General features: G+C 38.7%; 1 protein-coding gene across 2 annotated transcripts in view; it reads left to right on the top strand.

Annotated features, from left to right (window-relative positions):
* map3k5 (mitogen-activated protein kinase kinase kinase 5) overlaps window positions 1–27315 on the top strand; it is a 158308-nt gene that overhangs the window by 43183 nt on the left and 87810 nt on the right. For both annotated transcript variants that reach the window (XM_034161719.1, XM_034161718.1), the window contains exons 2-4: window positions 6381–6520; window positions 7602–7625; window positions 24404–24597. In XM_034161719.1, the coding sequence (XP_034017610.1) occupies window positions 6381–6520; window positions 7602–7625; window positions 24404–24597 (358 nt within the window). The remainder of the gene's footprint in view (window positions 1–6380; window positions 6521–7601; window positions 7626–24403; window positions 24598–27315) is intronic.

Below are 27315 nucleotides of genomic sequence, written 5' to 3'. Positions count from 1 at the left end.
CAGATCAAACTTTGTCAGGTGATATTGAGTGCCAGTCTGCACCTCACCTTCAAATATGAGAGTGATTGAAGCACTTTTGATTGAGATATAATGCAAAATTAACACCAAATGGGCTTTTCGATATTTAATTCAAATGTCCACAAAATCCTCAATCTGGATCAGATCCGGATCAAACTTTGTCAGGTGATAGTGAGTGTCAGTCTGCACCTCACCTTCAAATATGAGAGTGATTAAAGCACTTTTGATTGAGATATAATGCAAAATTAACACCAAATGGGCTTTTCGATATTTAATTCAAATGTCCACAAAATCCTCAATCTGGATCAGATCCAGATCAAACTTTGTCAGGTGATAGTGAGTGTCAGTCTGCACCTCACCTTCAAATATGAGAGTGATTAAAGCACTTTTGATTGAGATATAATGCAAAATTAACACCAAATGGGCTTTTCGATATTTAATTCAAATGTCCACAAAATCCTCAATCTGGATCAGATCCAGATCAAACTTTGTCAGGTGATAGTGAGTGTCAGTCTGCACCTCACCTTCAAATATGAGAGTGATTAAAGCACTTTTGATTGAGATATAATGCAAAATTAACACCAAATGGGCTTTTCGATATTTAATTCAAATGTCCACAAAATCCTCAATCTGGATCAGATCCGGATCAAACTTTGTCAGGTGATAGTGAGTGTCAGTCTGCACCTCACCTTCAAATATGAGAGTGATTAAAGCACTTTTGATTGAGATATAATGCAAAATTAACACCAAATGGGCTTTTCGATATTTAATTCAAATGTCCACAAAATCCTCAATCTGGATCAGATCCGGATCAAACTTTGTCAGGTGATAGTGAGTGTCAGTCTGCACCTCATCTTCAAATATGAGAGTGATTGAAGCACTTTTGATTGAGATATAATGCAATATTTACACCAGATGGGCTTTTTGATATTTAATTCAAATGTCCACAAAATCCACATTCTGGATCAGATTCGGATCAGACTTTGTCAGGTGATACTGAGTGCCAGTCTGTACCTCAGTTTCAAATATGAGAGTGATCGGGGCATGTTTGATTTAACATATCATGTAAAATATACTTTAAATGGGGATTTCAATGTTAAATTTAATTGGCCACAAAATCAGATCCAGACCAAACTTTGTCAGTTGATAAAGGATACCATCCTACATAATACTGTCAAATATGAAAGAAATTTGATATTGTTTGACAGAGTTATGAATTGTAGAATATTAATTCAATGTTAAAGATAGGGATTTTTTTCCTGACTTTGACCTATGATCTTGAAAATGTAATCAGTTCTTGCCTATCAGGATATGAATCATCAGTAAATATTTGAGAATATATGGAAAAATTGTGGGCTCCAGGCTGGTCACAAACAAACAAACAGGGGCGAAAACATAACGTCCTCTAACTTTGTTGGCGAAGGTAACCATTCGGCCCAGCAGCCGGAGTTAATGGCGCACCCTGCTTTTTCATCTCTTTCCATCCCCTCATGTCAACAAACACATTAGATGGTGCTGAGGAGTGCACATTCTTCAGCTGTTCCGCCAGGTTGTTTACAGTCAAACAACATAGTTTGACTGATTGATTTCTGTGCTGGGCTTTTCTTCTGATTAATCACATCAACAGGTTATTCCCCTGTTTATCTCTGAAGAGGTGCACAGTGGTCTTTGTTGGGCAATAAAACCTTGATGTTGAGATCATCTTACATTTACATACAAAATGATCCACTTGTGTCTGTGCAGTGGTTTAACCCTCTGGGGTCAGGGTTAGACCAAGCTTTACTAAATTATAAATAACTTTTGAATGATATGAGATAGAAACGTACTTTTTTTTTTTTTTTTTTTTTTTTTTGCTGAAAAGTTAACCCCACGGACTTTGAAGCCAGCCATCGGCCATCTTTGTACTCCTCATAGAAGCTGTGTGATGATGTGCACAATGTGAGTGTCCAATCGGAATTGGTTCACCGTCACATGGTTTTCCAAAATCCAATCGTAGGGCAGATTTACCTCACGTGAAAAACCAAAGATCATTTTCAGGAGTTATATGTTACTAGTTGGCCCGTTTGAATAGCCCCCTGGGTGCTCCAGTGAGTACATACTATATTAGTACATACTCAGTGCACCCTGCACCATTACGCACAGCAATCAGTGAAAGCAGGAGCACACGGAGAGCCTCTGATAACAATCCCATGTGCTCAAACAAAGGGTGTGTAACTATCAGGATTGCTCCACTAGTTTGCATGTGAATGTTACTGGATAACTCTGTTGCTTTCTCTGCGTAAAGCACTGTTTACCATATCAATGGACAACAAAACGCACAGACTATTTTGTATATATTGTTCAAAATGGGCATTTCTGTTTATTGTTTGAACCTTTTTGTTGTACAGTCTTTCACACAAGACCTCAAATTACCTTTGAATAAATGTGTGTGGAAAATTATTTTTCGCTTTATTTTTTCCTTGCCTATTTCTGATTGTAAACCTTTATTACACTTATAAAACACTACTATGGCATATATATTCTGAAAGCACAGGTTGTCCTGAAAAAAGAGAAATAAAACTTGATTGTGGGATGCAGGGAGAGCTGTTAACAGCAATAATAAAACATTTATGCCAGGCAAGTGAACTGTCCAAAAAATGCCCTCGGACCCCAGAGGGTTGAGGTTTACTCTGTTTCATGTGACTTACAAATCACGTTCTTCAGTATTATCTCATTTTGAACCTTCTGGCTGGAAGGAGATGTGGTTTCACAGACAAAAACAAAATATTTTTTTCTACACATTTTCTTTAGACAAGGAAAATGAGCTAATTGCAGGGAAGTAACGATAGAACTTGTAACCAGTTCGAGTGCTATTTATGTGGATTATGTTGCAAAATAGTCTATAACAAATTTGTGGAAGAAAAATGAGGAAAAACATTTTTGTGTGCATATACGTTGTCTGTTACTTAAACTTGTGGAAAAACATGAGCAAAGGAAAGTGTTCCATTTATTGAGTATTGATACCATATCTATATACTAAAAGATGTGTGTGTGTGTGTGTGTGTGTGTGTGTGTGTGTGTGTGTGTGTGTGTGTGTGTGTGTGTGTGTGTGTGTGTGTGTGTGTGTGTGTGTGTGTGTCCAAGTGGACAAGTGGTTAGTGTGCTTGGTTTCAGTGTGGAAAGTTCCTGGTTCAAACCCCACCCTGCCACATTTCTCCATGTAACATGGAGTTGTGTCAGGAAGGGCATCTAGTGTAAAACTTGTGCCAGATTAACATGCAGATCCACCTTGGATCTGCTGTGGCGACCCTGAGTGGAAACAAGGGAGCAGCTGAAAGGTCTTACTTTTTATTAGTAGTAGCTGTCTTTTCTTGAGGCAGCCATAGTCGCACCCTAACAGTTCTCTGGAATCCATTGTAGGTGGGAGGTGATAGCTTTGTTGATGAACATGAAGTTTTCATTTCAAACCCACCATGTGGTGGGTAATCTGCTAGTATAGAAGGGTGATTCTTAGACTACGGGCACTTATTATGTCCTTTGATCATATTGTATGAAAAACAGAAAAAAGGGGAAATTTCACACATATATCAATCAATCAATCAACTTTTTTCTTATATAGCGCCAAATCACAACAAACAGTTGCCCCAAGGCGCTCCATATTGTAAGGCAAGGCCATACAATAATTATGAAAAACCCCAACGGTCAAAACGACCCCCTATGAGCAAGCACTTGGCAACAGTGGGAAAAACTCCCTTTTAACAGGAAGAAACCTCCAGCAGAACCAGGCTCAGGGAGGGGCAGTCTTCTGCTGAGACTGGTTGGGGCTGAGGGAAAAAACCAGGAAAAAGACATGCCGTGAAGGGGGGCAGAGATCGATCACTAATGATTAAATGCAGAGTGATGCATACGGAGCAAAAAGAGAAAGAAACAGTGCATCATGGGAACCCCCCCACAATCTACGTCTAAAGCAGCATAACCAAGGGATGGTCCAGGGTCACCCGATCCAGCCCTAACTATAAGCCTTAGCGAAAAGGAAAGTTTTAAGCCTAATCTTAAAAGTAGAGAGGGTGTCTGTCTCCCTGATCTGAATTGGGAGCTGGTTCCACAGGAGAGGAGCCTGAAAGCTGAAGGCTCTGCCTCCCATTCTACTCTTACAAACCCTAGGAACTACTAGTAAGCCCGCAGTCTGAGAGCGAAGCGCTCTAATGGGGTAATATGGTACTACGAGGTCCCTAAGATAAGATGGGACCTGATTATTCAAAACCTTATAAGTAAGAAGAAGAATTTTAAATTCTATTCTAGAATTAACAGGAAGCCAATGAAGAGAGGCCAACACGGGTGAGATATGCTCTCTCCTGCTAGTCCCCGTCAGTACTCTAGCTGCAGCATTCTGAACCAACTGAAGGCTTTTTAGGGAACTTTTAGGACAACCTGATAATAATGAATTACAATAGTCCAGCCTAGAGGAAATAAATGCATGAATTAGTTTTTCAGCATCACTCTGAGACAAGACCTTTCTGATTTTAGAGATATTGCGTAAATGCAAAAAGGCAGTCCTACATATTTGTTTAATATGCGCTTTGAATGACATATCCTGATCAAAAATGACTCCAAGATTTCTCACAGTATTACTAGAGATCAGGGAAATGCCATCCAGAGTAACGATCTGGTTAGACACCATGTTTCTAAGATTTGTGGGGCCAAGTACAATAGTTATCTTTACAATGAAAGTGTGTTGAGAAATTTGTTCTAGTAGTCTATGATGACTTTTTCACCTTTTTTCAGCATCATTATATGCAAATATTGCTGTTTTGTGCTTGTCCCACACCCAGACTTATGATCTTCAATGCTAAAAATGAATAGTAAACAAACATTTTTTCTAATGTTTTAAAATATCTCTGAATAAAATATCAGTAAAATAATCAAAACATAATTGGGGTATTCAATGTCATACAACTGTTGTGATTTTTTTTTAAATAAAATGTAGTTGTCCCACACTATTGCCGTAATTTCCACCACAACACTGTAATGTCCCTAAACAGTTTGTATGAAAGATTGTTTGGGTAGTTTCTATGGAGCTAAACAGTGACATCAGAGCACATGTATATAGCGCCAAATCACAACAAACAGTTGCCCCAAGGCGCTTTATATTGTAAGGCAATGGTGTGGTGGAAATTACATTTACAAGGCCAATAGTGCCCGTAGTTAAAGAATCACCCAGAAATATAAAGATTCTACTGGTTGAAGGTGATAAAACACTTTAATCCTGCTGTATATCAAGTGCTGGCTACTTGCTGTTGTTGTTGGGGTTTTTTGTTTTTTATTTGTTTGTTTTTGTTGTTTCTACTGGATTTAAAATGGTTTCCATTTGACTTGACCTGGATTTGATGGGCTATCTCTAATCTTTTGTTTGGTCAAAACAAGTAATTTCAAAGAATATGGCTTCTTTAAATAAATTCAAAGTCCTACATTTACTTTGACTTCTATTTTACTGCAAACCATATGAATCCAAGACATTTCATGTTTTGTGCAGTCAGCTTCATTTAGCCTAATTCATTCAACAATGGATTAGTCTAGTTTATATAACGGCTGAGTGGATCCTTGTCATTTGATTGGTGGGTTGTATGTCACGTGACATGGATTATTTGCACCATTTGCCATTGTGTTTCATTGACCGTGCAATAGTTATTTTTTAGCGTGCAATTTTGGTGCTATATGAAATGTGCTATTACACGCTCTAACCACCGCGCATGCTCACACTCCCGGGGGCGGCGGTTCGCTAAACATTGCGGAGTTTGGAATATGGAATAGTTTTGACTGTGTTGAATACTTGGTCACCAAAGTAAAGGTCAAACAAGGTCAACGCTCATTGGATTCTATGACATCACATATTTTACCTCATAACATGATGACTAAGCATGATACATGGCGCAAACTATTCCTTTTTAAAACCCTGTTAACTCAACTAATAATTTGCATCACTTTTTACCAAAATGGAGCAACTTTAACTTCTGACCCCTGTACAAACTGAAGCTGACCTTTGTCACCATTCTTGCTCTTTTTACCCCATAACTCCAAAACATTCAGTCACAGATAGTCCAAACTATACCTTTTTGGAATCTTTATGATCAGGCAAATAATGCGGTATAGTTTTCAATATGATTGGAGCATCTTCTAATTTTGACCCTGTGTAATTCTTTATTGACCCGTACCTGAAGCCTATTGAAAATTCAAGTGGCTAATAAGTTTGTTTTTTTGTTTTTTTTCTCAGTATTTGTGCCCAACTTGATGCTTGTATCACCATTTGCAGGATTCCGCTCTAAATATTCTCTTATCTGCTGCACTATTGGTCACTGAATTTAATGCACACCTCTGACCACCAGATATCGCTGTGGTGGAGATGTCTGACGCTTTCCGCCAGCCTTCGCTCTTCTACCACCTGGGAGTGAGAGAGAGCTTCAGCATGGCCAACAACATCATCCTGTACTGCGACACCAACGCCGACTCCCTCCAGTCTCTGCAGGTAAGCAGAGGAACCGGTTGACCCGACCTCATCGCATAACTGAACTCCCAAGATGTGACTCACGGCAGTTGTGATTAAAGGCTATATTTAGGCTGAGTGGGAACATTTGATTTGATTTATTGCATTACATAAATGTGTTAATCATTTGATAGAAGATGCATTTGCGGTATGAAACATTTGAGAAGGTGCTAGCTTGGCCTTATTTGGTGGTAAATCTGGTACAGTTGGTCATATGATGAAAACACAACAGAACTCTGTATTTTCATTTAAAAATGACTTGTAAACCTTATTTTATTTGTTGTTATTGTGAATTGAGCCCACCTGCACTTCAGTTAGCCATCAACTAATTGCTCCTAAAAATTTAACATGTTCAAGTCTGATGCACGTTTGACCAGACTTACCCAACTTGTGCCAAACCTCACTGAGAAAGTGTCATTGCTTGGTTCTGACCAACACTGCATGCCCAAGTTCCCTAAATGCCACATCTCTGCAGCCATGGGAATGTCTCTAAAACATGTGCCGAATCACGGAGAGAGAAATGCGCCACGTGACCAAAATGTCAAAGCCGACGCTCCCTCACAGCACACGTGACAACTCCTCATCTTAGTCTCCCTAAGTAACCCATCATTTGACACAAACTCACTTCTGTTTGACTGGTTTAACTCACAGTATCCCCTAAACACACCATTCAGTGGCTCAGTGCACCTCCTTTGCATCCGGTTCCTTTTTGCACTCTGATTATGCATTTGCATGATATGCATCAGTGAACTTACCCAGAAATGATATGATGGTATTTTACCTCGACTTAAGGTGCAAAGCATGAAGCACAAACCATGACGTGGAGGGGAAATCCATTTCCTACACCTTCAGCATTACGTCTTATCTTTAAAAAAAATCTTCAACCTCAAGTTCCTCTGATTATACAAGTACGGTTTGTTGCACACTGGAATGGAACCTGGTTCCAGCTTTGTGGTTTGAAATGCCAAAAAGTAACACATACGGTGTCCTTTACCAAGTAAAGTTTGACCAAATGCATTTGTCTTTTTGAGTTTTTACATGTGTTTTTCTTGTGTTGTTGCAGGAAATCATTTGCCAGAAGAACACTGTAAGTACACAAAGCAATTTCTCTTTCGCGCCTTTGCCTTCCTGCATTACTCACACGTTGCTCACACATCTTATAATGTGTGCACACACACATACAGCTTGCAGCTTGAAAATATGCTTTTTGACAACCTGCGTTGAAACGCCTTATGTTTCCCTTCTTGGTGTTTCTCTGTTGCTGCCAACTTTTCTTTAGCCGGAATAAGAAATGTTTGGTTTGTGAGCTGTCTGTCTGCGGTTTCGTCAGTTTGAAGTAAGTGCATGGGGGTGGGGTGGGGGGGGCTCCTTTTTTTTTTAAGCACATGCATTTTGAAGAGTTGACTTGCAAAACATGCAACATTCAAATGAGGCCCTGATAAGGAAATCCTGTTTTCTGTCAACTGACTGATGTAGTTCCTAATAACTCAAAATTCATCAGAGCCATAACATTTGACATTTAAAGCAAAATTCATGAAAATGTGTGCAGTTGTTGCAAGTGAATTGCATTATTTTGTGTATGCAGAAGATTACAGTGGTATGACTATGAATGCACGACCTACGAGCCTTCCGATTCTTGTTTTGCAGCTTTGCCATGAGAGCAGGTTTTCAGACTAAGTGGCTTTTATTTTTTTGAAGAAGGCGTTCTTGTGCCGCATGTAATGTGCTGATCTCTGACTTGTACACGGCGCTGAGAGCTGATTATCACTCACAGAACAGAGTGTGCACTCGCTGATCTCGCTCACTGCCTCCGTCCTCTGGCTTTGGTTCTCGCAGTAGGCTACTTAACTGCCCTCTGCACTGGTGCAGAAGCTCTTCACCAACACTGTGCTTTGGACAAGTGCGCTTAAAGTGCACACGATCAGTTTTCCATCTTGCTTTTCATATTTTCCATTCCATTTGAAGTCTTTACATTTTGAAAAAATGTGACCCCTGTTGAGCATTTTTATCAAATTATTATGGGACTTCCTACTCTGGATATTTAAGTTGTTTATATGTTGTTTAAAGGTGTTTTAGTGAAAAACCCTATTTTGGCGGCCATCTTGGACAACATCTTGGCTAACTGGTTTGAGGCCAGTTTTTATTTTTGGGAACATCCTGATTGTGTTTTGGGGTCATCTAAGGAACCTAAAAAAAGTTGGTTTGGTTTAGTCCTGGGGGTGGGGGTGCAAAGGTAGTGGTTGTAGCTCCCCTAGTATATGAAGCTAAATCCAGGCCAAACGTTTTGTAATCTAAAAATTAAAAAAAAAGATTGGAAAAAATAATTTTGAAACTGAAAATTCAATGTTTGTTCTTGAATTTTATAATAATTTAAAAAGTATTATCAAAATAAAAATAAGTGTAAGATATATATTTTTCAGTTTAAATAAATTTTTGATTCAGCTCTGTAATTATTTTGATCAAATAATTTATTTTCATTCATATTTCTTTTTTTCACCTTCAGATCTTTTTTCACTTTCAGATCTTATTTTTTCAGTTTCAAACTTTTGGCCCTGTTCTGGCGTGGGAAGGCGTGGCTTCGATTGAGAGGGGCGTGGAATTGTGAGTGACAGGAGAGCAATCAGTCATCACATGATGTTACTTTCAGGAAACGTGGGTACTTTGATAGATAATGCCTCTGCTCCCGTCTCCATCGTGGATTACTACACGGCTGGCTCATGAAAGAAAATAGAGTGAACGCTTATTACGAGGCTTTAAACCCTCAAGATAAAGCTGTTTATTGTGATCAATGTGTAGCAGTTGGTTCAGTGGATCCGTATGTTGTACCAGATAGTGAATTTAATGACGATGTAACAAAGTGGCCTTTAAATTATTTGATCAAAATAATTACAGAGCTGAATCAATAATTTATTTAAACTGAAAAATATATATCTTACACTTATTTTTATTTTGATAATACTTTTTAAATGATTAGAAAATTCAAGAACAAACATTGAATTTTCAGTTTCAAAATTTACTTTTTCAATCTTTTTTAATTTCAGATTACAAAACTTTTGGCCTGGATTTAGCTCCATACTAGTGCATCCACCACACCACAGAAACGTTTTGGGTCCTGCATGACAAGGTCCAAGGTTTGAACCCAATGAGGTTCTTTGAGTCTGTCTGTGAAAAATGACCACTGGGATCAGCTCCAGCTTCCTGCATGATCCGTAAGCGGAATAAGCAGGTCCAATCACACTGGCTTAGATTGGATATAATTTGGACTGGGTTTGGTTGAAGCTGAGTCATACTGCAAACCAAATGCTGAAGTGGCTTTTATATTACCCATAGTCTGTTTAAGTGCCCATAATGTTACAGGAAAGCCGCGTGCATTAAACGGCCTCTGTGGGTGTGAATCCATTTCTTTCTCTTTTATTGACGCCAATTACTTCCCCGGCGTTGGCGCAAATTTACTTTTACTGTAAAATCCCACTGTGTGGGTTCAGACCTGCAGCCCACAGGTGCAGATTCTCTGAGAAGCTCAGTACATGTGTGAGTGCACAAGTGGGTATTAGTCACAGCTACTTCTTGGTGGGTTAATGAGTAATGGATCAGCCGTATAAACGGAGCGCTCGCGGTAGAATTAGCGTAGCAGCCCCCTTTGTGTGGTTGGTGGCTGTGAAGGCCACTCCACTGCGCACCCGCAGAGAGTACATGTGGACAGATGGACCATCGGCAAAGCAAGCACACCGGATGACTCACATACCGAATAACTGACTCACCGAATTCAGCCAGCATTATGGTGCTTATTTCCGGCGCGGTTTGACAGTCATTACCTTTAAGCGCCAAACGGTGGTTTGTTTCCAAACGACTCTGCAGCCAAAATGAAAAATTCATCAACATTTGACAACGAGCGAGTTATGCGATCGTTGTGAACCACAGCTAAATATAGAATCAGGATTCCTGCAGTCTGTCTGGAAATGCAGATCCAAAACACAGAGGTCACAAATTCCTTTTTGAAAGGCACAAACCGCCATCGGTGCCACAATTCGTGTCATCTGTTGCGCTGAAGGAAGTACTTATTTACAGACTGGTTTCACTGCTTCAGTGCCGCACCTTCCTTTTACTTCCTTTTTTTCTGGCGGTGTATGCAGCTGTGTTCTCTGCTGAAACCTTGCAGGAACATTAAGATGCAGCTGGGTAACAGCTCACCACCTTCAAACGTCTCTGTTGCCGCGCATCTGAGAGTCTGGAAATAGCTCTTCTCGGCGAGTCCTCAGCTGTTTCTGCAGGCTGCCATGAGTGGATTTCCTCTTTCTTGATTGTCTGTAAACTCCACAACACACGTGTTTACTTTTTGTGTGCGTTTGACAGCAAGAAGCCGCTGCAACAGTGGAATCTTCAATCCCACCGGAGAATAAAGATGAAATGAAAACAAATGCCATCAGATTCACTTCTGAGTAGAACACTGATGACTGGAGGCAGATGCCAGATAAATTGAGAAACCCCGTTATAGTGGTGTTAAAACAAAAACACACGAGCGGCACAAACACAATACGTGACAACGTCGCAACTGCAGCAAATAAGATTTGGCAGTGAGACTTTTAGACTATTAAAGCGACATTAAGGAAAATATAATGTGAGGAAGAAGGGTTTTTATAATGCATTTCTAAAATAAATTTGAAAAGTTGAAATTAAAGTCAGAACATTGAGATTAAAGTTAGCACGTTAAGATTAAAGTCAACACGTTGAGATTATAGTCAGCACATTGAGATTATAGTTAGCACGTTGAGAATAAGTCCTGTGTTTGCCCTGTTGAGGTATCCCATAATCCCTTGCACACCAGAGAGGTGCTGCCATCAAGACATGGAGAAACCACATGATATGAATTGCAAATGAACATTATACTACCATAACTTTTATAAGAGACTTCATGCATGAGACCCCTGAACACCTGCTAAAACAGATATTCCAAATATTCCGTCTGCTACCTTCAACGTGCGTGGAAGTTCATAAATGCAAACCGAATTTCAGACATCTTATGTATATTACTCTGGAACAAACAGTACAAACAGTATTGTAAGGGACAGTAAGTAGGGTGTTAAAGAGTATACTTCACTTTCCACCACAGTGACAAGAACAGGATGAGATCGTGGCACACTGTACAATTCCCATTGTACAGGATGACCCAAAAAACAGAACCCATCAAAACTGTAATAAATCCTGCAAATGCCTGTTCTGTCGTGTTCTGTCCAAAATATGCTCCAAATGGTATGATTTGTTGGTGAAATAGGCCCCCAGGCCTCATATGTCATGGAAGAACATGACTGTTATGCAAAGCGACCAAGATAACTGAAACTTTGGGGAATGATCAAACACAGACTGAAGTTTAAGTCCAGAAAATTCCTTGAAATTTGCTGGACCTATGTAGGATTTATTACAATTTTTATGGGTTCTGAGTTTTGTTTTTGGGGGGGGGGGGCACACTGTAAATAACGGTGAAATCACTTGAGATTCTCACGTGTTTACATAATGCAAACACAATAACAACATCTAAAAACATAGATAACATCTTTCCAAGAGTTTTAAGCACAATAGGCACAGAGTTTTACCTTGCCACATTGATGGCATTGTCCACGTGCAGTTGCTAAATTGCATCCTGTAGCAGTTCACCATGTTGTTGCGTTCTCACAGTGCTACCACCTCTCTGAGGTTTGCACGAGATTTGAAACCTTAATAGGGCGAATAGACCGTAAGGCCCGATGGTGATGGTGCTTATCTCCAGATTCCAAATCATCAAGCGAATGAAAGTCTGACTCCCCCTGGATGGGACACCAGTCTGACGCAGGTTACCTCCCCAGCCCAGGCCGATACCCATTAACAGCTGGGTGGACTGAGACAATGTAGATGAAGTGTCTTGTCCAAAGACAAAGACCCAAAGACAGGTAGGATGAGCAGGATTTAAAGTCAGCATGTTGAGAATAATGTCGAGATTAATGTCAGCATGTGGAGGATAATAATGTGATTAATGTCAGCATGTGGAGAATAATTCAAAGCGCATATTAAACAAATATGTAGGACTGCTTTTTTGCATTTACGCAATATCTCTAAAATTAGAAAGGTCTTGTCTCAGAGTGATGCTGAAAAACTAATTCATGCATTTATTTCCTCTAGGCTGGACTATTGTAATTCATTATTATCAGGTTGTCCTAAAAGTTCCCTGAAAAGCCTTCAGTTAATTCAAAATGCTGCAGCTAGAGTACTAACGGGGACTAGAAGGAGAGAGCATATCTCACCCATATTGGCCTCTCTTCATTGGCTTCCTGTTAATTCTAGAATAGAATTTAAAATTCTTCTTCTTACTTATAAGGTTTTGATTAATCAGGTCCCATCTTATCTTAGGGACCTCATAGTACCATATCACCCCAATAGAGTGCTTCGCTGTCAGACTGCAGGCTTACTTGTAGTTCCTAGGGTTTGTAAAAGTAGAATGGGAGGCAGAGCCTTCAGCTTTCAGGCTCCTCTCCTGTGGAACCAGCTCCCAATTCAGATCAGGGAGCAGACACCCTCTCTACTTTTAGAATTAGGCTTAAAACTTTCCTTTTTGCTAAAGCTTATAGTTAGGGCTGGATCAGGTGACCCTGAACCATCCCTTATGGGATGGGTTATGCTGCTATAGACTTAGACTGCTGGGGGGTTTCCATGATGCACTGAGTGTTTTTCTCTTTTTGCTCTGTATGCACCACTCTGCATTTAATCATTAGTGATTGATCTCTGCTCCCCTCCACAGCATGTCTTTTTCCTGGTTCTCTCCCTCAGCGCCAACCAGTCCCAGCAGAAGACTGCCCCTCCCTGAGCCTGGTTCTGCTGGAGGTTTCTTCCTGTTAAAAGGGAGTTTTTCCTTCCCACTGTAGCCAAGTGCTTGCTCACAGGGGGTCGTTTTGACCATTGGGGTTTTTACGTAATTATTGTATGGCCTTGCCTTACAATATAAAGCGCCTTGGGTTAACTGTTTGTTGTGATTTGGTGCTATATAAATAAAATTGATTGATTGATTGATTGATTAAAGTCAGCATGTCGAGATTAATGTCAGCATGGCGAGAATAATGTCGAGATTAAAGTCAGCATGGCGAGAATAATGTCGAGATTAGTGTCAGCATTTGGAAAAATAATGCTGAGATTAGTCTCAGCATGTCGAGACTAATGTCAAGATTAATGTCAGCATGTCGAGACTAAAGTCAGCATGTTGAGAATAATGTTCAGATTAATGTTATCATGTGGAGAATAATGTCAAGATTAATGTCAGCATGTGGAGAATAATGTTGAGACTAAAGTCAGCATGTTGAGAATTTGAGATTAATGTTAGCATGGCGAGAATAATGTCGAGATTAAAGTCAGCATGGCGAGAATAATATCGAGATTAAAGTCAGCAGGTCGCGAATAATGTCGAGATTAATGTTATCATGTCGAGAATAATGTCGAGATTAAAGTCAGCATGGCGAGAATAATGTTGAGATTAAAGTCGGCAGGTCGCGAATAATGTCGGGGTTAAAGTCGGCAGGTCGCGAATAATGTCGAGATTAATGTTATGTCGAGAATAATGTCGAGATTAATGTCAGCATGTCGAGACTAAAGTCAGCATGTTAAGAATAATGTTGAGATTAATGCTATCATGTGGAGAATAATGTTGAGATTAATGTTATCATGTCGAGAATAATGTTGAGATTAATGTTATGTCGAGAATAATGTTGAGATTAATGTTATGTCGAGAATAATGTCGAGATTAATGTTATCATGTCGAGAATGTCGAGATTAATGTCATCATGTTGAGAATAATGTCGAGATTAATGTCATCATGTCGAGACTAAAGTCAGCATGTTGAGAATAATGTTCAGATTAATGCTATCATGTGGAGAATAATGTCGAAATTAATGCTATCATGTGGAGAATAATGTCGAGATTAATGTCAGCATGGTGAGAATAATGTCGAGATTAAAGTCAGCATGGCGAGAATAATATCGAGATTAAAGTCAGCAGGTCGCGAATAATGTCGAGATTGTTATCATGTCGAGAATAATGTCGAGATTAATGTCAGCATGTCGAGACTAAAGTCAGCATGTTAAGAATAATGTTCAGATTAATGCTATCATGTGGAGAATAATGTCGAGATTAATGTTATGTGGAGAATAATGTCGAGATTAATGTCAGCATGTGGAGAATAATGTCGAGACTAAAGTCAGCATGGCGAGAATAATGTCGAGATTAATGTCAGCATGGCGAGAATAATGTCGAGATTAAAGTCAGCATGGCGAGAATAATGTCGAGATTAGTGTCAGCATTTGGAAAAATAATGCTGAGATTAGTCTCAGCATGTCGAGACTAATGTCAAGATTAATGTCAGCATGTCGAGACTAAAGTCAGCATGTTGAGAATAATGTTCAGATTAATGTTATCATGTGGAGAATAATGTCAAGATTAATGTCAGCATGTGGAGAATAATGTTGAGACTAAAGTCAGCATGTTGAGAATGTTGAGATTAATCTTAGCATGGCGAGAATAATGTCGAGATTAAAGTCAGCATGGCGAGAATAATATCGAGATTAAAGTCAGCAGGTCGCGAATAATGTCGAGATTAATGTTATCATGTCGAGAATAATGTCGAGATTAATGTCAGCATGTCGAGACTAAAGTCAGCATGTTAAGAATAATGTTCAGATTAATGCTATCATGTGGAGAATGTCGAGATTAAAGTCAGCATGGCGAGAATAATGTTGAGATTAAAGTCGGCAGGTCGCGAATAATGTCGGGATTAAAGTCGGCAGGTAGCGAATAATGTCGAGATTAAAGTCAGCAGGTCGCGAATAATGTCGAAATTAATGTTATGTCGAGAATAATGTCGAGATTAATGTCAGCATGTCGAGACTAAAGTCAGCATGTGGAGAATAATGTTCAGATTAATGCTATCATGTGGAGAATAATGTTGAGATTAATGTTATGTCGAGAATAATGTCGAGATTAATGTTATCATGTCGAGAATAATGTCGAGATTAATGTCATCATGTCGAGACTAAAGTCAGCATGTTGAGAATAATGTTCAGATTAATGCTATCATGTGGAGAATAATGTCGAAATTAATGTTATCATGTGGAGAATAATGTTGAGATTAATGTCAGCATGGCGAGAATAATGTCGAGATTAAAGTCAGCATGGCGAGAATAATGTCGAGATTAAAGTCAGCAGGTCGCGAATAATGTCGAGATTAATGTTATCATGTCGAGAATAATGTCGAGATTAATGTCAGCATGTCGAGACTAAAGTCAGCATGTTAAGAATAATGTTCAGATTAATGCTATCATGTGGAGAATAATGTCGAGATTAATGTTATGTGGAGAATAATGTCAAGATTAATGTCAGCATGTGGAGAATAATGTTCAGACTAAAGTCAGCATGTTGAGAATGTTGAGATTAATCTTAGCATGGCGAGAATAATGTCGAGATTAAAGTCAGCATGGCGAGAATAATATCGAGATTAAAGTCAGCAGGTCGCGAATAATGTCGAGATTAATGTTATCATGTCGAGAATAATGTCGAGATTAATGTCAGCATGTCGAGACTAAAGTCAGCATGTTAAGAATAATGTTCAGATTAATGCTATCATGTGGAGAATAATGTCGAGATTAAAGTCAGCATGGCGAGAATAATGTTGAGATTAAAGTCGGCAGGTCGCGAATAATGTCGGGATTAAAGTCGGCAGGTAGCGAATAATGTCGAGATTAAAGTCAGCAGGTCGCGAATAATGTCGAAATTAATGTTATGTCGAGAATAATGTCGAGATTAATGTCAGCATGTCGAGACTAAAGTCATCATGTTAAGAATAATGTTCAGATTAATGCTATCATGTGGAGAATAATGTTGAGATTAATGTTATGTCGAGAATAATGTCGAGATTAATGTTATCATGTCGAGAATAATGTCGAGATTAATGTCATCATGTCGAGACTAAAGTCAGCATGTTGAGAATAATGTTCAGATTAATGCTATCATGTGGAGAATAATGTCGAAATTAATGTTATCATGTGGAGAATAATGTCGAGATTAATGTCAGCATGGCGAGAATAATGTCGAGATTAAAGTCAGCATGGCGAGAATAATGTCGAGATTAAAGTCAGCAGGTCGCGAATAATGTCGAGATTAATGTTATCATGTCGAGAATAATGTCGAGATTAATGTCAGCATGTCGAGACTAAAGTCAGCATGTTAAGAATAATGTTCAGATTAATGCTATCATGTGGAGAATAATGTCGAGATTAATGTTATGTGGAGAATAATGTCGAGATTAATGTCAGCATGTGGAGAATAATGTTGAGACTAAAGTCAGCATGTTGAGAATGTTGAGATTAATGTTAGCATGGCGAGAATAATGTCAAGATTAAAGTCAGCATGGCGAGAATAATGTCGAGATTAAAGTCAGCATGGCGAGAATAATGTCGAGATTAAAGTCAGCATGGCGAGAATAATGTCGAGATTAATGTCAGCATGGCGAGAATAATGTCGAGATTAATGTCAGCATGTCGAGACTAAAGTCAGCATGTTGAGAATAATGTCCAGATTAATGTTATCATGTGGAGAATAATGTTGAGACTAAAGTCAGCATGTTGAGAATGTTGAGATTGTTAGCATGGCGAGAATAATGTCAAGATTAAAGTCAGCATGGCGAGAATAATATCGAGATTAAAGTCAGCAGGTCGCGAATAATGTCGAGATTAATGTTATCATGTCGAGAATAATGTCGAGATTAATGTCAGCATGTCGAGACTAAAGTCAGCATGTTAAGAATAATGTTCAGATTAATGCTATCATGTGGAGAATAATGTTGAGATTAAAGTCATCATGGCGAGAATAATATCGAGATTAAAGTCAGCAGGTCGCGAATAATGTCGAGATTAAAGTCGGCAGGTCGCGAATAATGTCGAGATTAAAGTCAGCAGGTCGCGAATAATGTCGAGATTAAAGTCGGCAGGTCGCGAATAATGTCGAGATTAAAGTCGGCAGGTTGCGAATAATGTCGAGATTAAAGTCGGCAGGTCGCGAATAATGTCGAGATTAAAGTCGGCAGGTCGCGAATAATGTCGAGATTAAAGTCGGCAGGTCGCGAATAATGTCGAGATTAAAGTCGGCAGGTCGCGAATAATGTCGAGATTAATGTTATCATGGCGAGAATAATGTCGAGATTAATGTTATCATGTGGAGAATAATGTTGAGATTAATGTTATCATGGCGAGAATAATGTCGAGATTAAAGTCAGCATGGCGAGAATAATGTCCAGATTAATGTTATCATGTGGAGAATAATGTTGAGACTAAAGTCAGCATGTTGAGAATGTTGAGATTGTTAGCATGGCGAGAATAATGTCAAGATTATAGTCAGCATGGCGAGAATAATATCGAGATTAAAGTCAGCAGGTCGCGAATAATGTCGAGATTAATGTTATCATGTCGAGAATAATGTCGAGATTAATGTCAGCATGTCGAGACTAAAGTCAGCATGTTAAGAATAATGTTCAGATTAATGCTATCATGTGGAGAATAATGTCGAGATTAAAGTCAGCAGGTCGCGAATAATGTCGAGATTAAAGTCGGCAGGTCGCGAATAATGTCGAGATTAAAGTCGGCAGGTCGCGAATAATGTCGAGATTAAAGTCGGCAGGTCGCGAATAATGTCGAGATTAATGTTATCATGGCGAGAATAATGTCGAGATTAAAGTCAGCATGGCGAGAATAATGTCGAGATTAAAGTCAGCATGGCGAGAATAATGTCGAGATTAATGTCAGCATGGCGAGAATAATGTCGAGATTAATGTCAGCATGTCGAGACTAAAGTCAGCATGTTAAGAATAATGTTCAGATTAATGCTATCATGTGGAGAATAATGTCGAGATTAAAGTCAGCATGGCGAGAATAATATTGAGATTAAAGTCGGCAGGTCGCGAATAATGTCGAGATTAAAGTCGGCAGGTCGCGAATAATGTCGAGATTAATGTCAGCATGGCGAGAATAATGTCGAGATTAAAGTCAGCATGGCGAGAATAATGTCGAGATTAGTGTCAGCATGTCGAGACTAATGTCAAAATTAATGTCAGCATGTCGAGATTAAAGTCAGCATGTTGAGAATGTTGAGATTAATGTTAGCATGGCGAGAATAATGTCGAGATTAAAGTCAGCATGGTGAGAATAATGTCGAGATTAATGTTATCATGTCGAGAATAATGTTGAGATTGTCAGCATGTCGAGACTAAAGTCAGCATGTTAAGAATAATGTTCAGATTAATGCTATCATGTGGAGAATAATGTCGAGATTAAAGTCAGCAGGTCGCGAATAATGTCGAGATTAAAGTCGGCAGGTCGCGAATAATGTCGAGATTAAAGTCGGCAGGTCGCGAATAATGTCGAGATTAATGTTATCATGTCGAGAATAATGTCGAGATTAATGTCAGCATGTCAAGACTAAAGTCAGCATGTTAAGAATAATGTTCAGATTAATGCTATCATGTGGAGAATAATGTTGAGATTAATGTTATCATGTCGAGAATAATGTCGAGATTAATGTTATCATGTCGAGAATAATGTCGAGATTAATGTTATCATGTCGAGAATAATGTCGAGATTAATGTCATCATGTCGAGACTAAAGTCAGCATGTTGAGAATAATGTTCAGATTAATGCTATCATGTGGAGAATAATGTCGAAATTAATGTTATCATGTGGAGAATAATGTCGATTAATGTCAGCATGGCGAGAATAATGTCGAGATTAAAGTCAGCATGGCGAGAATAATATCGAGATTAAAGTCAGCAGGTCGCGAATAATGTCGAGATTAATGTTATCATGTCGAGACTAAAGTCAGCATGTTAAGAATAATGTTCAGATTAATGCTATCATGTGGAGAATAATGTCGAGATTAATGTTATGTGGAGAATAATGTCGAGATTAATGTCAGCATGTGGAGAATAATGTCGAGATTAATGTTATGTGGAGAATAATGTTGAGATTAATGTCAGCATGTGGAGAATGTTGAGATTAATGTTAGCATGGCGAGAATAATGTCAAGATTAAAGTCAGCATGTCGAGACTAAAGTCAGCATGTTAAGAATAATGTTCAGATTAATGCTATCATGTGGAGAATAATGTCGAGATTAAAGTCAGCAGGTCGCGAATAATGTTGAGATTAAAGTCAGCAGGTCGCGAATAATGTCGAGATTAAAGTCGGCAGGTCGCGAATAATGTCGAGATTAAAGTCGGCAGGTCGCGAATAATGTCGAGATTAAAGTCGGCAGGTCGCGAATAATATCGAGATTAAAGTCAGCAGGTCGCGAATAATGTCGAGATTAATGTTATCATGTCGAGAATAATGTCGAGATTAATGTCAGCATGTCGAGACTAAAGTCAGCATGTTAAGAATAATGTTCAGATTAATGCTATCATGTGGAGAATAATGTTGAGATTAATGTTATCATGTTGAGAATAATGTCGAGATTAATGCTATCATGTGGAGAATAATGTTGAGATTAATGTTATGTCGAGAATAATGTCGAGATTAATGTTATCATGTCGAGAATAATGTCGAGATTAATGTCATCATGTCGAGACTAAAGTCAGCATGTTGAGAATAATGTTCAGATTAATGCTATCATGTGGAGAATAATGTCGAAATTAATGTTATCATGTGGAGAATAATGTCGAGATTAATGTCAGCATGGCGAGAATAATGTCGAGATTAAAGTCAGCATGGCGAGAATAATATCGAGATTAAAGTCAGCAGGTCGCGAATAATGTCGAGATTAATGTTATCATGTCGAGACTAAAGTCAGCATGTTAAGAATAATGTTCAGATTAATGCTATCATGTGGAGAATAATGTTGAGATTAATGTTATGTGGAGAATAATGTCGAGATTAATGTCAGCATGTGGAGAATAATGTTGAGACTAAAGTCAGCATGTGGAGAATAATGTTGAGACTAAAGTCAGCATGGCGAGAATAATGTCAAGATTAAAGTCAGCATGGCGAGAATAATATCGAGATTAAAGTCAGCAGGTCGCGAATAATGTTGAGATTAAAGTCGGCATGGCGAGAATAATGTCGAGATTAATGTCAGCATGGCGAGAATAATGTCGAGATTAAAGTCGGCAGGTCGCGAATAATGTCGAGATTAAAGTCGGCAGGTCGCGCATAATGTCGAGATTAAAGTCGGCAGGTCGCGCATAATGTCGAGATTAAATGCGGCAGGTCGCAAATAATGTCGAGATTAAAGTCAACATTTGGAAAAATAATGCTGAGATTAGTGTCAGCATGTCGAGACTAAAGTCAGCATGTTGAGAATAATGTTCAGATTAATGCTATCATGTGGAGAATAATGTCGAGATTAATGTTATGTCGAGAATAATGTCGAGATTGTCAGCATGTGGAGACTAAAGTCAGCATGTTGAGAATAATGTTGAGATTAATGCTATCATGTGGAGAATAATGTCAAAATTAATGTTATCATGTGGAGAATAATGTCGAGATTAATGTCAGCATGGCGAGAATAATGTCGAGATTAAAGTCAGCAGGTCGCGAATCATGTCGAGATTAATGTTATCATGTCGAGTATAATGTCGAGATTAATGTCAGCATGTCGAGACTAAAGTCAGCATGTTAAGAATAATGTTCAGATTAATGCTATCATGTGGAGAATAATGTCGAGATTAATGTTATGTGGAGAATAATGTCGAGATTAATGTCAGCATGTGGAGAATAATGTTGAGACTAAAGTCAGCATGTGGAGAATAATGTTGAGACTAAAGTCAGCATGGCGAGAATAATGTCAAGATTAAAGTCAGCATGGCGAGAATAATATCGAGATTAAAGTCAGCAGGTCGCGAATAATGTCGAGATTAAAGTCGGCAGGTCGCGAATAATGTCGAGATTAAAGTCGGCAGGTCACGAATAATGTCGAGATTAAAGTCGGCAGGACGCGCATAATGTCGAGATTAAAGTCGGCAGGTCGCGCATAATGTCGAGGTTAAAGTCGACAGGTCGCAAATAATGTCGAGATTAGTGTCAGCATGTCGAGACTAAAGTCAGCATGTTAAGAATAATGTTCAGATTAATGCTATCATGTGGAGAATAATGTCGAGATTAATGTTATGTGGAGAATAATGTCGAGATTAATGTCAGCATGTGGAGAATAATGTTGAGACTAAAGTCAGCATGTGGAGAATAATGTTGAGACTAAAGTCAGCATGGGGAGAATAATGTCAAGATTAAAGTCAGCATGGTGAGAATAATATCGAGATTAAAGTCAGCAGGTCGTGAATAATGTCGAGATTAAAGTCAGCAGGTCGCGAATAATGTCGAGATTAAAGTCGGCAGGTCGCGAATAATGTCGAGATTAAAGTCGGCAGGTCGCGAATAATGTCGAGATTAAAGTCGGCAGGTCGCGAATAATGTCGAGATTAAAGTCGGCAGGTCGCGAATAATGTCGAGATTAAAGTCGGCAGGTCGCAAATAATGTCGAGATTAAAGTCAGCATTTGGAAAAATAATGCTGAGATTAGTGTCAGCATGTCGAGACTAAAGTCAGCAGAATAAGCAGAATAATGTTCAGATTAATGCTATCATATGGAGAATAATGTCGAGATTAATGTTATGTCGAGAATAATGTCGAGATTAATGTCAGCATGTGGAGACTAAAGTCAGCATGTTGAGAATAATGTTGAGATTAATGCTATCATGTGGAGAATAATGTCGAGATTAATGTTATCATGTCAAGAATAATGTCGAGATTAATGTTATCATGTCGAGAATAATGTCGAGATTAATGTCAGCATGTCGAGACTAAAGTCAGCATGTTGAGAATAATGTTCAGATTAATGCTATCATGTGGAGAATAATGTCGAGATTAATGTCAGCATGTTGAGTCTAACGTTAGCATGTGGAGAATAATGTTCAGATTAATGCTATCATGTGGAGAATAATGTTCAGATTAATGTTATCATGTGGAGAATAATGTTCAGATTAATGCTATCATGTGGAGAATAATGTTCAGATTAATGCTATCATGTGGAGAATAATGTTCAGATTAATGTTATCATGTGGAGAATAATGTTCAGATTAATGCTATCATGTGGAGAATAATGTTCAGATTAATGCTATCATGTGGAGAATAATGTTCAGATTAATGTTATCATGTTGAGAATAATGTTCAGATTAATGCTATCATGTGGAGAATAATGTCGAGATTAATGTTATCATGTGGAGAATAATGTCGAGATTAATGTCAGCATGTCGAGATTAAAGTTAGCATGTTGAGAATAATGTTCAGATTAATGCTATCATGTGGAGAATAATGTTCAGATTAATGCTATCATGTGGAGAATAATGTTCAGATTAATGCTATCATGTGGAGAATAATGTTCAGATTATCAATCAATCAATCAATTTTTTTTATATAGCGCCAAATCACAACAAACAGTTGCCCCAAGGCGCTTTATATTGTAAGGCAAGGCCATACAATAATTATGTAAAACCCCAACGGTCAAAACGACCCCCTGTGAGCAAGCACTTGGCTACAGTGGGAAGGAAAAACTCCCTTTTAACAGGAAGAAACCTCCAGCAGAACCAGGCTCAGGGAGGGGCAGTCTTCTGCTGGGACTGGTTGGGGCTGAGGGAGAGAACCAGGAAAAAGACATGCTGTGGAGGGGAGCAGAGATCGATCACTAATGATTAAATGCAGAGTGGTGCATAGAGATTAATGTTATCATGTGGAGAATAATGTCGAGATTAATGTCAGCATGTCGAGACTAAAGTTAGCATGTTGAGAATAATGTTCAGATTAATGTTATCTTGTGGAGAATAATGTTCAGATTAATGTTATCTTGTGGAGAATAATGTTCAGATTAATGTTATCATGTGGAGAATAATGTCAAGATTAATGCTATCATGTCGAGAATAATGTCGAGATTAAGGTTATCATGTCGAGAATAATGTTCAGATTAATGCTATCATGTCGAGAATAATGTTCAGATTATCATGTCGAGAATAATGTCAAGATTAATGTTATCATGTCGAGAATAATGTCGAGATTAATGTCAGTATGTGGAGAATAAAGTGCAAATAGAACTTTGAGAAAAAAGTAAATTAATATTTTAAAATTAAATTTGAATTTTTTTCCCTTTTTTAGATTAAATGAAACTACCAGCATTGTTAGTGCACAAGACTATGGCCAGTCCACAAAATGACTCGTCTAAATGAATTCTTGAAATTGTACTTCAGAATCTATTTTAGTAAGAAGGAAAGTCTTTTTGTTTTAGCACATAAACGCATTGTGGTTAGAAGTGTCAGGACATTAGAGATTGTGCCAAAAGTTACGTCCATTCAAATATTTACAGTTCAGCTTCATTCATGAAACCCCGAGCACTTTATCTGTTTGAGCTGGTTTTTAAAAGCACAAGGCAAAATAAACAGGTGCAATGGGAAAGTCTCGCCGTTGTTTGGGCCCCGATGGTCTTGTTGTCACCGATGCCGCTCTCTGACAAAGCTGTAACTGTGCTGTTATGTGTAGACAGATAAGAGCAGCAGTCGCATGTCATTACCCGAAACTGTGTCCAACAGGGAGAACAGGTCAAACTTCCTCCAGATCATTTGCTTCCACCACACAGTGGCCTTCAAATGGCAAACAGACACAACTTTGATGTGATTTTTGGCACTTTGATCATCGAACACGTCAAAGGCAACGTGAAATCATTGCTAAAGCTTTTTCCCCACTGTCCAACCATGTCCTTTTTAAAAGTGCTTTTTCTTTAAATACACCAGTAACTCTTGTCCTCCACTGTGTCTCTTATGTCTGTAGACACCTGCGGCCAATTACACCTTCATCCCGTACATGGTGACACCCCACAACAAGGTGTACTGCTGTGAGAGCAGCCTGATAAAAGGGCTGACGGAGCTGATGCAGCCCAGCTTTGAGATGCTGCTGGGCCCTATCTGCATGCCGCTGCTGGACCGCTTCATTCAGCTGCTCAAAGTGCCACAGGCCAACTCCCAGTGAGTACAGACACCAGCAGACAGTGGGTGGCCTGGAGGGAAGATTTCAAACTATTCATAGTATGCATCTTTTAAAAATTTGATCATTTGAACTGAGCTCATAACTCCTGAGTGTTGCAAGTTTTGTTTTTACAGATAAAATTAAAAGTTGCATCCACCAGTTTCCCCAATCACATCCACATAAGCCTGTAATGCCTCTGTAGTTTTAGTTGTCGTGGTTGTCGTGGTGGCTTCCCTCACCTATCTCCTTGCATGATCACCATGAGGCTGTGACTGGTGTTGCATCTGTTAAAGTTACACCATTCCCAGTGTCCCCTATCACATCCACATAAGCCTACAGAATAACTCCTTCAGAGTTGTGTGGGTGTTTTGTTGGCTTCCCTCACTAGTCATTATCTTCTTGCATGATCACCATGAGACGAGTTGTGTGGTAGGCGAGAGTTACACCATCTCTAGTTTCCCCAATCACATCCACATAAGCCTGTAACTCTTCAGAGTTGTCATGGGACTTTTGGTAGTTTCCCTCACTTGTCTCCTAGCATGATCACCATGAAGCTGTTAAAAGTTGCATCAGTTAAAAGTTGCATCATCCTCAGTATCCACAATCACATCCACACATCAACAGAAGCCATCCTTCAGAGTCATTATGATTGTCTTGGTGGTTTCTCTCACTAGTGTGAGGGAAACTCGCACTAGTAATAATAATCCTCATGTTTATTTTGTCCATTTATGTCCTCTGAAAATGGACTGTAATGGTTCATGTGTTATTTTTGTGAAACCTGTTGAATTCAAGCAGAATATCTGCATTACAAGAACATCTTGTTACATTTGAGCTCCATTGTGGTGGTGCACAATCCCCCCCCCCCCCCCCCCAAAAAAAGGTCATTGTCCAAATACTTATGGACTTGACTGTTTGCTGCTAGTTGACAAATCAAAGGCTGTTAGGTGAAAGAGATGACACAATCATCTCTCTGTGGGTTGAATAGGAACCTGTTTGGTTACTGATTTGGGGGAAAAAAAAAAGCTGCAAGAAAATTTTTTCAAAAATGTAATTTATTATGTCCGCCAAGGACATAATAAAATTGACATTTATTTATGCATTTGTTTAATTATTTATTTATTACATCCACCAAGGATGTAATAAAATCATCTGCATTTATTCATTTATTAATTTTTATTATGTCAGCCAAGGATGTAATAAATAAATAAACGCAGATGATTTTATTACATCCACCAAGGATGTAAAGCAAGAGATGCAGAAGAATAATTTGAATTCATATTTATGTCACGCCTCCATTGAATTTCCTGTCATTTGTATCTGAAAATTAATTTAATATATTTCAGGAAAATATGAAAGAAAGGTCGGACTAGGGTCAATTATTTTTTCTTCCCTTTTCCTCCCATTGCTATCAGCTTTATATGTACTTTGGTGAAATAGTGCCCCCTACCTACACTTCAACCCAGTTAAGACAGATCATTGGCATACTGTTTGTTCTGTTTGGCCGTGTACACACCGAGTATATCTGTTTGCTGATAACATGTACTGCAGGATCTGGATTTGCCTTTTCGTGAAAATGGAATATTTAGCATTTCCAAGATGATGGAGGTTTCAATTTCTCTGTAATTTAATTGCAGCCAGGTGGAACCAATTTATTATGTGTGTCACAAACCTTAAGCTTCGTTTATGGAGGTTCGGTGTGATTCAGATATTAAAGTAGTTATTCACTAACCTGCCTGACGGGTGTCCCAACCAGCAGGATTCTTCGGCTCTAATCCGCGTCATGCTACAGAATCCGCGGATCAGCACCGGCACTAGGGGGCCTCAGCGCCCGTGTCGTAAAATGCAAGTTTTGACTTGTGTTGCGTTTGTGGAAGTCATCTGTATGAATAATATGTAATCTATTACATGGTTCTAAATCTGTGTCTGTTAATTAGTCTGTTCAACAAAAAATAAAAACCTGCATATTAAAAATAGCAATAATTTAGGCAATATGTAAAATTACCTGAAGATGTGCAGTAAGATTTATAAATTGTAACTTTTTTTTTTAAATGTACATTGTAAATCCGTTTTCTCATTATTGAAACACTCTGCTCATGCTAATTTTAAGATGTTAGCATTGCGTTATGTGTCACTAGTGCATTTTCATGCTAAGGCATCACATTTTGGGACGCCAGCAAATTTTCTTCCTAATTTTGTGATACTAGCAACTTCCTCTCACTCAGGTCCTCAGCGAATACAAGTACGCATTTTTTAAAGCACATTATAAATCCTTTTGGAGGCACTCGGCTCATGCTAATGCTAACATATTAGCATTGCATTGTGTGTTGCTAGTGAATTTTCATGCTTGCCTGTTAGCATTGCATTTTGGAACCGCAGTGAATTTTCTTACTAAGGTTACGCCCATGTGATACTAGTGACATTTCAAGATGTGAAGGATTAAAATCCATCATGATTCACTGCTTTAAGGCGCTCCTCTTGCTCAGGTCCTCAGCAAATACAAGTGTGTGTGTTTTTTTAAGGAAATTATAAATCCTTTTGGAGGTACTCAGCTCATGCTAACATTACATGCGATGTCAGCACCTTAATGTTACACCTAGCGCTAAGCTAATGCCAAGCCAATTATACAGCATATTATAAATACAGGCTGTAACTTTAAGCTAATAGAAGGAAACAATGCTGCAAAACAATGACAGCATTAAATAATTATTAATTGCAGG

The sequence above is a fragment of the Thalassophryne amazonica genome, chromosome 21 (genome assembly GCF_902500255.1).
Source record: "Thalassophryne amazonica chromosome 21, fThaAma1.1, whole genome shotgun sequence".
In the NCBI taxonomy this organism is placed as follows: Eukaryota; Metazoa; Chordata; class Actinopteri; order Batrachoidiformes; family Batrachoididae; genus Thalassophryne; species Thalassophryne amazonica.
The sequence above is the reverse complement of the archived record's forward strand: the minus strand, read 5'-3'. Positions and strand labels throughout refer to the sequence as shown.